The sequence below is a fragment of the Coloeus monedula genome (assembly GCF_965178545.1).
Source record: "Coloeus monedula genome assembly, chromosome: 34".
Lineage (NCBI taxonomy): Eukaryota > Metazoa > Chordata > Aves > Passeriformes > Corvidae > Coloeus > Coloeus monedula.
Window position 1 is genome coordinate 219,287 of NC_138814.1, and position 12,085 is coordinate 231,371.

Consider the following 12,085-nt stretch of genomic DNA (forward strand, 5'->3'; position numbering starts at 1 on the left):
CCCGGCCCGGCCGTTACCGCAGCGCCGCGGGCGCGGGACCGGCCGGGGCCGCCGCCGGTACCGGGCCCGGCCCGGCCCCGCCGCCGCCGCCCGCCCGCTCCCGCCGCCCGCTCCGCCATCCCCATTGGCCGCCCGCCCCCCGCGCCGCCGCTCCCATTGGCTGCCCGCGGCGAGTCCCGCCCCCTCCGTGAGGCGCTCGGCGATCTGATTGGCGGAGGCGGTAGCACCACCCCATTGGTCCGCGCCGTTGTGGGCCTGCTATTGGCCGAGAGGGAGGCCGGTCACGCCGCTCTGTCTTCTCATTGGGTAAAACCGAACGAGTCCCGCCCGTCCTTTTCTATTGGCTAAAACCAACCGCCCTCCTCGTTTCCTATTGGCCGTCGCCCTCCCGGTTTTTGCTTCCATTGGCTGGCCTCGCTGTCACTCAGCGCCGCCGGCTCACAATGAGCTCAGCGTGTGCCCGGCCATAAACAATACACCCGAGGCCCCGCCTCCTTTCCGCCCTTAGGCCCCGCCTCTTCCGCCGGCCGGCCCCGCCCCTTCCAAGATGGCGGCGCCCAGGCGCGGCGGGCGGCGTTAAGCGGTCCCGGGCGGTCCCGCAGCTCCCGGGGGTCGCGGGTATCCCCTGAGGGGTCGCGGGGAGGGCGATGGCGGCAGCGGCGGGCGGCGGAGCCGGCGGGGGCCGGCGGGACCCTCCCCACACGCTGCAGGGGCTGCTGGAGATGGCGGTGGTGGCCGGCGAGGCCCAGCCCGAGCCCCGCGAGCCCATGGGCGAGGAGGTCAGGGGGGCTCGGGCTGGGGCTGGGGGGGCTCTTGGGGGGGGTCTGGGGGTCCCGAGGGCTCCTGGGGGCCCAGGGGGGGTTGGGGTGGTCGGGGGGGGCTTGGGGGTCCCGCGCGTGATTTTGGGGGTTCCCGGGGGCTGATTTTGGGGGATTTTGGGGGTTTCCGGGGGCTGATTTTGGGGGGATTTTGGGCATTCCCGGGGGCTGATTTTGGGGGGATTTTGGGCATTCCCGGGGGCTGATTTTGGGGAATTTTGGGGGTTCCCGGGGGGCTGATTTTGGGGGGATTTTTTGGGGGTTCTCGGGGGGCTGATTTTGGGGGGTTTTGGGGGGATTTTGGGCATTTCCAGGGGCTGATTTTGAGGGGATTTTGGGCATTCCCGGGGGCTGATTTTGGGGGGATTTTGGGCATTCCCGGGGGCTGATTTTGGGGGGATTTTGGGCACTCCCGGGGGCTGATTTTGGAGGGATTTTGGGCATTCCCGGGGGCTGATTTTGGGGGGATTTTGGGCATTCCCGGGGGCTGATTTTGGGGGGATTTTGGGCGTTCCCAGGGGCTGATTTTGGGGTGACTTCGGGCTGATTTTGGGGTGACTTTGGGCGGATTTTGGGGCGCTTCGGGCTGATTTTGGGGCCCCTCCCGCGTCCCCAGCGGCAGCAGTGGCTCCGCGCCGCCGTGTCCGAGGCGCTGGGGGGTCCCGGGGGGGCTCGGGGGGAGCTCCAGCGCTGCCTGGGGGTCCTGGCCGAGCCCTGTCCGGGCGAGGAGGCGGCCGAGAGGGGCCCTGGGGACACCGGCGCTCACGAGCGGGCGCTGGACGAGCTGGCCGAGCTCTGCGAGAGCCTGGACAACGCCACGGGTACGGCGGGGGGCACGGAGGGGGCCTGGGGGGGCCCTGAGGGGTCCTGGAGGGGTCAGGGAGGGGTTTGGGGGGGCCCTGAGGGGTCCTGGAGGGGTCAGGGAGGGGTTTGGGGGGGCCCTGAGGGGTCCTGGGGGGGCCTGAGTGGTCACTGAGGGGCCTGGGGTGGTCACTGAGGGGCCTGGGGTGGTCACTGAGGGGTCTGGGTGGTCACTGAGGGTCCTTGAGTGGTCACCAAGCGGTCACCACGGGCTCTGGGTGGTCACTGATGGGTTTGGGGTGGTCCCTGAGTGGTCACCGCGGGTTCTGAGTGGTCCCTGGGTGGTCCCTGAGTGGTCACTCAGTGGTCACCGCAGTCCCTGGGTGGTCACTCAGTGGTCACCGCAGTCCCTGGCTGGTCACTCAGTGGTCACTGCAGTCCCTGGCTGGTCACTCAGTGGTCCCTGGGTGGTCACTCAGTGGTCACCGCAGTCCCTGGGTGGTCACTCAGTGGTCCCTGGGTGGTCACTCAGTGGTCACTGCAGTCCCTGGCTGGTCACTCAGTGGTCACTGCAGTCCCTGGCTGGTCACTCAGTGGTCCCTGGGTGGTCACTCAGTGGTCACCGCAGTCCCTGGGTGGTCACTCAGTGGTCACCGCAGTCCCTGGCTGGTCACTCAGTGGTCCCTGGGTGGTCACTCAGTGGTCACTGCAGTCCCTGGCTGGTCACTCAGTGGTCACCGCAGTCCCTGGCTGGTCACTCAGTGGTCACCGCAGTCCCTGGGTGGTCATTCGGTGGTCCCTGGGTGGTCACTCAGTGGTCCCTGGCTGGTCACTCAGTGGTCACCGCAGTCCCTGGCTGGTCACTCAGTGGTCCCTGGGTGGTCACTCAGTGGTCACTGCAGTCCCTGGGTGGTCGCTCAGTGGTCCCTGGCTGGTCACTCAGTGGTCACCGCAGTCCCTGGCTGGTCACTCAGTGGTCCCTGGGTGGTCACTCGGTGGTCACTGCAGTCCCTGGGTGGTCACTCAGTGGTCACCGCAGTCCCTGGCTGGTCCCTGGGTGGTCACTCAGTGGTCACCGCAGTCCCTGGCTGGTCACTCAGTGGTCACCGCAGTCCCTGGGTGACCCCCCCGTGCCCCTCCGGATCTCCCCGACCCCTCCGGGGCTCCCCCCTCCCCGCTTTGGAGCCCTCCCGGTGCCCTCGGTGGCGCCGCTCCCATTTTGGCCTCTTTTCGCCCCAGATTTCTGCTCGCTGGGGGGCCTGGAGGCGGCGCTGGGGCTGCTGGGGCACCCCTGGGCCCCTCTGCGGGCGGGGGCCGCGCGGCTCCTGGGCCGCTGTGCCCAGAACCTGCCGGGGGCCCAGGCCCGGGCGCTGGCGCTGGGGGCTCTGCCCGCGCTGCTGGGGGGGCTGCGAGGAGACCCCGACCCGCGGGTGCCGCCGGCCGCGCTCTTCGCCATCTCCTGTGAGTGTTTGGGGGGATTTGGGGGGAATTTGGGGTGATTTGGGGGGATTTGGGGCATTTTGGGGTGGTTTGGGGGGGCTGCGAGGAGACCCCGACCCGCGGGTGCCGCCGGCCGCGCTCTTCGCCATCTCCTGTGAGTGTTTGGGGCGATTTGGGGCATTTTGGGGTGATTTGGGGGGATTTGGGGGGATTTGGGGCATTTTGGGGCGATTTGGGGGGATTTGGGGCGATTTGTGGTGAATTTGGGGGGAATTTGGGGGGATTTGGGGCATTTTGGGGGGATTTGGGGGGATTTGGGGTGATTTGGGGGGGCTGCGAGGAGACCCCGACCCGCGGGTGCCGCCGGCCGCGCTCTTCGCCATCTCCTGTGAGTGTTTGGGGGAATTTGGGGGGAATTTGGGGGGATTTGGGGTGAATTTAGGGTGGATTTTGTGGTGATTTTGGGGGGAATTTGGGGGGATTTGGGGTGGTCTGGGGGCATTTGGGGTGATTTGGGGGAATTTGGGGGGATTTGGGGCATTTTGGGGTGATTTGGGGGGGCTGCGAGGAGACCCCGACCCGCGGGTGCCGCCGGCCGCGCTCTTCGCCATCTCCTGTGAGTGTTTGGGGAGAATTGGGGTGATTTTGGCGTGAATTTGGGGGGATTTTGTGGTGATTTTGGGGGGAATTTGGGGGCATTTGGGGTGGTTTGGGGGCATTTGGGGCGATTTGGGGGGAATTTGGGGCATTTTGGGGTGATTTGGGGTGAATTTGGGGGGATTTGGGGTGATTTGGGGGGGCTGCGAGGAGACCCCGACCCGCGGGTGCCGCCGGCCGCGCTCTTCGCCATCTCCTGTGAGTGTTTGGGGGGAATTTGGGGGGATTTTGGGGCATTTTGGGGGGATTTGGGGGGATTTGGGGCATTTTGGGGTGATTTGGGGTGAATTTGGGGGGATTTGGGGTGATTTGGGGGGGCTGCGAGGAGACCCCGACCCGCGGGTGCCGCCGGCCGCGCTCTTCGCCATCTCCTGTGAGTGTTTGGGGGGATTTGGGGGGATTTGGGGGGATTTGGGGTGGTTTGGGGGAATTTGGGGGGATTTTGGGGTGAATTTGGGGTGATTTGGGGTGAATTTGGGGTGATTTGGGGTGAATTTGGGGGGATTTGGGGCGATTTGGGGGGGCTGCGGGCGGACCCCGACCCACGGGTGCCGCCGGCCGCGCTCTTCGCCATCTCCTGTGAGTCCTGGGGGTGGTTTTAGGGTGATTTGGGGGGATTTGGGGTGGTTTTGGCAGATTTTGGGGGTTTTGGGGTGGTTTTGTTGGTTTTTTGGGGTGGTTTTGGCAGGTTTTGGGGGTGGTTTTGTTGTTTTTTTGGGGTGGTTTTTGGGGTGGATTTGGTGGTTTTGGGGGTGGATTTGTTGGTTTTTTGGGGTGGTTTTGGCAGATTTTGGGGGTTTTGGGGGTGGTTTTGGTGGTTTTTTGGGGGTGGATTTGGCAGATTTTGGGGTGGTTTTTGGGGTGGATTTGGTGGTTTTGGAGGTGGTTTTGTTGGTTTTTTGGGGTGGATTTGGTGGTTTTGGGGGTGGTTTTATTGGTTTTTTGGGGTGGTTTTGGCAGATTTTGGTGGGTTTTGGGGTGGATTTTGTGGCTTTGGGGGTGATTTTGGCAGATTTTGGGGGTTTTGGGGGTGGTTTTGTTGGTTTTTTGGGGTGGTTTTTGGGGTGGATTTGGTGGTTTTTGGGGGTGGATTTGGTGGTTTTTTGGGGTGGTTTTTGGGGTGGATTTGGTGGTTTTTGGGGGTGGATTTGGTGGCTTTTTGGGGTGGTTTTGGCAGATTTTGGGGGTTTCACCCCGTTTTCCCCCCTGGCCAGGCCTGGTGCGGGCGCAGCCGGAGGGGCTGGAGCAGCTCGAGGCCCTGGGGGGGCTCGAGGTTTTGGGGGGGGCCCTGCAGAGCCCCCACCCCCCCCTGAGGGCCCGGGCGGCTTTTCTGCTGCACTGTCTGCTCAAAGAGCACCCGCGCCTCAAAGGTGAGCCCCAAAAACCCCCAAAATTCACCCCAAAAACCGCCCCAAACCCCCCCAGCAGCGGCTGGGGAGCGAGACCCCGAAAACGCCTGAAACAACCCCAAAATTCCCCCCCAAAACCTCCCCAAAATCCTTGTCCTGATCCCCCTGCCCCTTCCCAGGACTCTTTAGGACCCCGAAATCCTTGAAATGACCCCAAAATGACCCCAAAATCGCCTAAAATGACCCCAAAACTCTTCTAGGACCCTCCCCCAGCACTGTCTGTGGAACGAGACCCCCAAAAGAACCCAAAATCCTCCCGAAAGAACCCAAAAAACCCCTAAAACCCCTTTCCTGAGACTTCCACCCCTTCCCAGGACCCTTTAGGATCCCAAAATCCCCCAAAACGACCCCAAAATCCCCCAAAATGACCCCAAAGCGACCCCAACCCCCCCAAAATAAAACACCGTAAGCCCCCAAAAACCCCAAAAACTCCCCAAAAACCCCCCAAAAATCTCTTTCCTCCCCTTCCCTGGACCCTTCAGACCCCGAAAATCCCCGAAATGCCCCAAAATCGGCCGAAATGTCCCCAAAACCCCCCTAAAACAACCCCAAAATCCCCCAAAGCGACTCCAACCCCCCCCAAAATAAAACACCGTAAGCCCCCAAAAACCCCTAAAAACCCCCCAAAAACCCCCCAAAAATCTCCTTCCTCCCTTTCCCTGGACCCTTGAAGCCCCCAAAATCCCCGAAATGCCCCAAAATCCCCCAAAACAACCCCAAAATCCCCCAAAACGACCCCAAAGCGACCCCAACCCCCCCAAAATAAAACACCGTAAGCCCCCAAAAACCCCTAAAACCCCCCAAAAACCCCCCAAAAATCTCTTTCCTCCCCTTCCCTGGACCCTTCAAACCCCGAAAATCCCCGAAATGCCCCAAAATCGGCTGAAATGGCCCCAAAACCCCCCTAAAACAACCCCAAAATCCCCCGAAGCGACTCCAACCCCCCCAAAATAAAACACCGTAAGCCCCCAAAAACCCCCCAAAAACCCCCTTCCTCCCCTTCCCTGGACCCTTCAAACCCCGAAAATCCCCGAAATGCCCCAAAATCCCCCAAAACGACCCCAAAATCCCCCAAAATGACCCCAAAGTGACCCCAACCCCCCCAAAATAAAACACCGTAAGCCCCCAAAAACCCCCGAAAAACCCCCCAAAAACCCCCCAAAAATCTCCTTCCTCCCCTTCCCTGGACCCTTCAAGCCTCCAAAATCCCCGAAATGCCCCAAAATCGGCCAAAATGTCCCCAAAATCCCCCAAAACGACCCCAAAATCCCCCAAAACAACCCCAAAATCCCCTAAAGCGACCCCAACCCCCCCAAAATAAAACACCGTAAGCCCCCAAAAACTCCTAAAAACCCCCAAAAACCCCCCCAAAAACCCCCTTCCTCCCCTTCCCTGGACCCTTCAAACCCCGAAAATCCCCGAAATGCCCCAAAATCGGCCAAAATGTCCCCAAAATCCCCCTAAAACGACCACAAAATCCCCCAAAACAACCCCAAAATCCCCTAAAACAACCCCAAAGCGACCCCAACCCCCCCAAAATAAAACACCGTAAGCCCCCAAAAACCCCTAAAAACCCCCAAAAACCCCCCCAAAAACCCCCTTCCTCCCCTTCCCTGGACCCTTCAAACCCCGAAAATCCCCGAAATGCCCCAAAATCCCCCAAAACGACCCCAAAATCCCCCAAAGCGACCCCAAAATCCCCCAAAATAAAACACCGTAAGCCCCCAAAAACCCCTAAAAACCCCCGAAAAACCCCCCAAAAATCTCCTTCCTCCCCTTCCCTGGACCCTTCAAACCCCGAAAATCCCCAAAATGCCCCAAAATCCCCCAAAACGACCCCAAAATCCCCCAAAATGACCCCAAAATCCCCCAAAACGACCCCAAAATCCCCCAAAGCGACCCCAAAGCGACCCCAACCCCCCTAAAATAAAACACCGTAAGCCCCCAAAAACCCCCCAAAAACCCCCCAAAAATCTCCTTCCTCCCCTTCCTGGACCCTTGAAGCCCCCAAAATCCCCGAAATGCCCCAAAATCCCCCAAAACGACCCCAAAATCCCCCAAAACAACCCCAAAATCCCCTAAAACGACCCCAAAGCGACCCCAATCCCCCCAAAATAAAACACGGTAAGCCCCCAAAAACCCCTCAAAACCCCCCAAAAACCCCCCAAAAACCCCCTACCTCCCCTTCCCTGGACCCTTCAAACCCCGAAAATCCCCGAAATGCCCCAAAATCGGCTGAAATGTCCCCAAAATCCCCCTAAAACAACCCCAAAATCCCCCAAAGCGACTCCAACCCCCCCAAAATAAAACACCGTAAGCCCCCAAAAACCCCTAAAAACCCCCCAAAAACCCCCCAAAAATCTCCTTCCTCCCCTTCCCTGGACCCTTCAAACCCCGAAAATCCCCGAAATGCCCCAAAATCGGCCAAAATGTCCCCAAAATCCCCTTAAAACGACCCCAAAATCCCCCAAAACAACCCCAAAATCCCCTAAAACAACCCCAAAGCGACCCCAACCCCCCCAAAATAAAACACCGTAAGCCCCCAAAAACCCCAAAAACTCCCCAAAAACCCCCCAAAAACCCCCTTCCTCCCCTTCCCTGGACCCTTCAAACCCCGAAAATCCCCGAAATGCCCCAAAATCCCCCAAAACGACCCCAAAATCCCCCAAAGCGACCCCAAAGTGACCCCAACCCCCCCAAAATAAAACACCGTAAGCCCCCAAAAACCCCCCAAAAACTCCCCAAAACCCCCCCAAAAATCTCCTTCCTCCCCTTCCCTGGACCCTTCAAACCCCGAAAATCCCCGAAATGCCCCAAAATCGGCCGAAATGGCCCCAAAATCCGGGCCCCCCGCAGGCCCCCTGGTCCGGCAGGGTTTGGTGGCCCAGGTGGCGACGCTGCTGCGCTCGGAGCACGACGGGGCCCACGAGCACGGCCTGGGGACCCTCTGCGGGTGGGTGAGACCCCCGGGGGGCTCCCCAAAATCCCGGGAATAGCCCCAAAATCCCGGGAAAAACCCCAAACCCTGGGAAAAGCCCCAAAAATCCCGGGAAAAACCCCAAAATCCCCAAGGAAATGGCGAAATGCTGAGGGAAACGCCCCCAAAAATGGGGAAAAAGGGGAGAAGGGGGGGGGAGGGGAGGGGGGGGTTGGGGTCACTCTGAGGGGGGGGAGAGACCCCCGGGGGGCTCCCCAAAATCCTGGGAAAAATCCAAAAATTCCGGGAAAAATCCAAAATCCTGGGAAAAATCCAAAAATCCTGGGAAAAATCCAAAAATTCTGGGAAAAATCCAAAAATTCTGGGAAAAATCCAAAATCCTGGGAAAAATCCAAAAATTCTGGGAAAAATCCAAAAATCCTGGGAAAACGCCAAAATCCCAGGAAAACCCCCAGGGATCCTGAGGGAAATCCCAAAATTTGGGGGGGAAATCCCGAAAATCCTGAGGGAAATCCCAAAAATCCTGGGGGAAATGCCAAAATTTGGGGGGAAATCCCAAAAATCCTGAGGGAAATCCTGAAAATCCTGGGGGAAATCCCAAAAATCCTGAGGGAATCCCGAAAATCCTGAGGGAAATCCCAAAATTTGGGGTGAAATCCCAAAATTTGGGGTGAAATCCCAAAAATCCTGAGGGAAATCCCAAAAATCCTGCAGGAAATGCCAAAATTTGGGAGGAAATCCCGAAAATCCTGAGGGAAATGCCAAAATTTGGGGGGAAATTCCGAAAATCCTGAGGGAAATCCCAAAAATCCTGCAGGAAATCCCAAAATTTGGGGTGAAATCCCAAAAATCCTGAGGGAAATCCCAAAATTTGGGGGGAAATCCCAAAAATCCTGAGGGAAATCCCAAAAATCCTGCAGGAAATGCCAAAATTTGGGAGGAAATCCCAAAAATCCTGAGGGAAATCCCAAAAATCCTGGGGGAAATGCCAAAATTTGGGGGGAAATCCCAAAATTTTGGGGGATTCGGGGGTCTTGGGGTGGTCTTGGGGGAGGTTTTGGGGTGGTTTGGGATGATTTTGGGGCGGTTTTGGGTGATTTTGGGGTGTTCTGGGTGGTTTTGGGTGATTTTGGGGTAGTTTGGGGTGATTTTGGGGCGGTTTGGGGTGATTTTGGGGTGGTTTGGGGTGATTTTGGGGCGGTTTTGGGTGATTTTGGGGCGGTTTGGGGTGATTTTGGGGCGGTTTGGGGTGATTTTGGGGCGGTTTTGGGTGATTTTGGGGTGGTTTGGGGTGATTTTGGGGCGGTTTTGGGTGATTTTGGGGCGGTTTGGGGTGATTTTGGGGCGGTTTGGGGTGATTTTGGGGTGGTTTGGGATGATTTTGGGGCGGTTTTGGGTGATTTTGGGGCGGTTTTGGGTGATTTTGGGGTGGTTTTGGGTGATTTTGGGGTAGTTTGGGGTGATTTTGGGGTGGTTTTGGGTGATTTTGGGGTGGTTTGGGGTGATTTTGGGGTGGTTTGGGATGATTTTGGGGCGGTTTGGGGTGATTTTGGGGCAGTTTGGGGTGATTTTGGGGTAGTTTGGGGTGATTTTGGGGCGGTTTGGGGTGATTTTGGGGTGGTTTGGGGTGATTTTGGGGTAGTTTGGGGTAGTTTGGGGTGATTTTGGGGCGGTTTGGGATGATTTTGGGGCGGTTTTGGGTGATTTTGGGGCAGTTTGGGGTAGTTTGGGGTGATTTTGGGGTGGTTTGGGATGATTTTGGGGCGGTTTGGGGTGATTTTGGGGCAGTTTGGGGTAGTTTGGGGTGATTTTGGGGCGGTTTGGGGTGATTTTGGGGCAGTTTGGGGTAGTTTGGGGTGATTTTGGGGTGGTTTAGGGTGATTTTGGGGCGATCCGGCGCTGCCGGGGGGGGTTTTTGGGCGGCGGATTTCCCAAAATCGCCGTTTTTCGGCCCAGTTTGGCCACGGATTTCCCCGAGGGGCTGCGGGAGTGCCGAGCCCCCGCGCTGGGGCTGGAGGAGCTGCTGAGGGAGCGCCGGGAGCAGCTGCGGGGCCGCGACGAGTTCCAGGCAATTCGGGGCAAAATCCCGCGATTTTGGGCAAAAACCCCGAAGGGTTCTGGGGGCAGGGAATGGGCGGGGGCTGGGGGAGAGTTCCTGGGAGTTTGGGGGAAATCCTTGGGATTTTGGGGGCAATTCCTGGGATTTTGAAGGAAATCTGGGATTTTTTGGGGGGAATTCCTGGGATTTTGGGGGGAATTCCTGGGATTTTGGGGTCAAATCCTCAGGATTTTGGGGCAAATCTGGGGGTTTTCTGGGGGGAAGTTCCTGGGATTTTAGGGGGAAATCCTTGGGATTTTGGGGGGGAATTCCTGGGATTTTGGGCAAATCCTCGGGAGTTTGGGGGAAATTCCTGGAATTTTGGGGGGGAATTCCTGGGATTTTGGGGGGAAAATTCCTGGGACTTTGGGCAAATCCTTGGGATTTTGGGGCAAATTCCTGGGATTTTGGGGGAAATCCTTGGGATTTTGGGGGCAATTCCTGGGATTTTGGGGGGAAAATTCCTGGGATTTTGGGGCAAATTCCTGGGATTTTGGGGGAGAATTCCTGGGATTTTGGGGGAGAATTCCTGGGATTTTGGGGCAAATCCTCAGGATTTTGGGGGGAATTCCTGGGATTTTGGGGCAAATCCTCAGGATTTTGGGGGGAATTCCTGGGATTTTGGGGGCAAATCCTCAGGATTTTGGGGGGAATTCCTGGGATTTTGGGGGCAAATCCTCAGGATTTTGGGGGGAATTCCTGGGATTTTGGGGCAAATCCTCAGGATTTTGGGGGAAATTCCGGGGATTTTGGGGGAAATTCCTGGAATTTTGGGGGGGAATTCCTGGGATTTTGGGGGGAAAATTCCTGGGATTTTGGGCAAATCCTCGGGATTTTGGGGGAAATTCCGGGGATTTTGGGGGGAAATCCTTGGGATTTTAGGGGGAATTCCTGGGATTTTGGGGTGGAAATTCCTGGGATTTTGGGGGGAGATCCTTGGGATTTTGGGGCAAATCTGGGATTTTTTGGGGGGAATTCCTGGGATTTTAGGGGGAAATTCCTGGGATTTTGGGGCAAATCCTCGGGATTTTGGGGGGGAATTCCTGGGATTTTGGGATGGAAATTCCTGGGATTTTGGGAGGGATATTCCTGGGATTTGGGGCAAATCCTCGGGATTTTGGGGGGGAATTCCTGGGATTTTGGGAGGGAAATTCCTGGGATTTTGAGCAAATCCTCGGGATTTTTGGGGGAGGGAATCTGGAATTTTGGCGGGGCACAAATCCTGGGATTTTGGGGCAAATCTGGGATTTTTTGGGGGGAGGAAATCTGCAGCATTGTGAGGAAAAGCCCCTGGAATTCCGGGGGGGGGGGAACCCACGGGATTTTGGGGAGAATCTGCAGGATTTGGGGGGGGGGGGGGGGCAAATCCCCGGGATTTTGGGGTAAAAACCCTCGAGATTTTTGGGGAGAAATCCTCGAGGTTTTTGGGGCAAATTCCTGGGATTTCGAGGCTGAACCCCCCCCCCCCTCCCCAAATTCCCCCCAGGAGGAGCTGGAATTCTGCGAGCGGCTGCTGCAGCTCTGCTTCGAGACCCCCCCCGAGGAAGCCACCATGGACCGGTGACCCCAAAAACCCCCAAAATTCCCCCAAAACCCCTCCCGTGGGGTCACCGGCACCCCCAGAACTCCCCCCCGATCCCGGGACCCCCCCCAGTCCGGGGGGGAATAAACGCTCCAGGCCCGACCCTGGCGGAGGCTTTGGGATGAAAAAGGGCGGGGTGGCGTCATCGGTGACGTCATTAAGGAAAAAAGGGGGAAAAAACCCCAAAATTCCGCGCCCCCCCCCCCAATTCAGCACCGCGGACAGCGCGGGGTTATGTTAATAAGGGGCGGGGTTATGCTAATTTGATGTCTGATGTGGGCGTGACTTCGTCGTCGTTACCGTGGCAACCGCGTCCCGGTGGGCGGGACATCTCCGCCGTCC

General features: G+C 58.2%; 1 protein-coding gene across 1 annotated transcript; it reads left to right on the plus strand.

Annotated features, from left to right (window-relative positions):
• The first annotated feature begins 535 nt into the window (after positions 1–535).
• HSPBP1 (HSPA (Hsp70) binding protein 1) lies at positions 536–11,845 on the plus strand. Its single transcript, XM_082299830.1, has 7 exons — positions 536–779; positions 1,435–1,639; positions 2,859–3,080; positions 4,931–5,086; positions 7,982–8,078; positions 10,020–10,131; positions 11,648–11,845. The coding sequence occupies exons 1-7, from the start codon at positions 648–650 to the stop codon at positions 11,723–11,725; spliced, it is 1,002 nt and encodes a 333-aa protein (XP_082155956.1). The 5' UTR covers positions 536–647; the 3' UTR covers positions 11,726–11,845.
• The last annotated feature ends 240 nt before the right edge of the window (positions 11,846–12,085 follow it).

What these genes read in the sequence shown, in the direction of transcription:
- HSPBP1 (XM_082299830.1), top strand. Translation starts at nt 648, where the DNA reads ATGGCGGCAGCGGCGGGCGGCGGAGCCGGCGGGGGCCGGCGGGACCCT. An exon ending in GAGCCTGGACAACGCCACGG is followed by an intron (nt 1,640 to 2,858) that starts GTACGGCGGGGG and finishes TTTTCGCCCCAG; the next exon opens with ATTTCTGCTCGCTGGGGGGC. An exon ending in GGGGCCGCGACGAGTTCCAG is followed by an intron (nt 10,132 to 11,647) that starts GCAATTCGGGGC and finishes AATTCCCCCCAG; the next exon opens with GAGGAGCTGGAATTCTGCGA.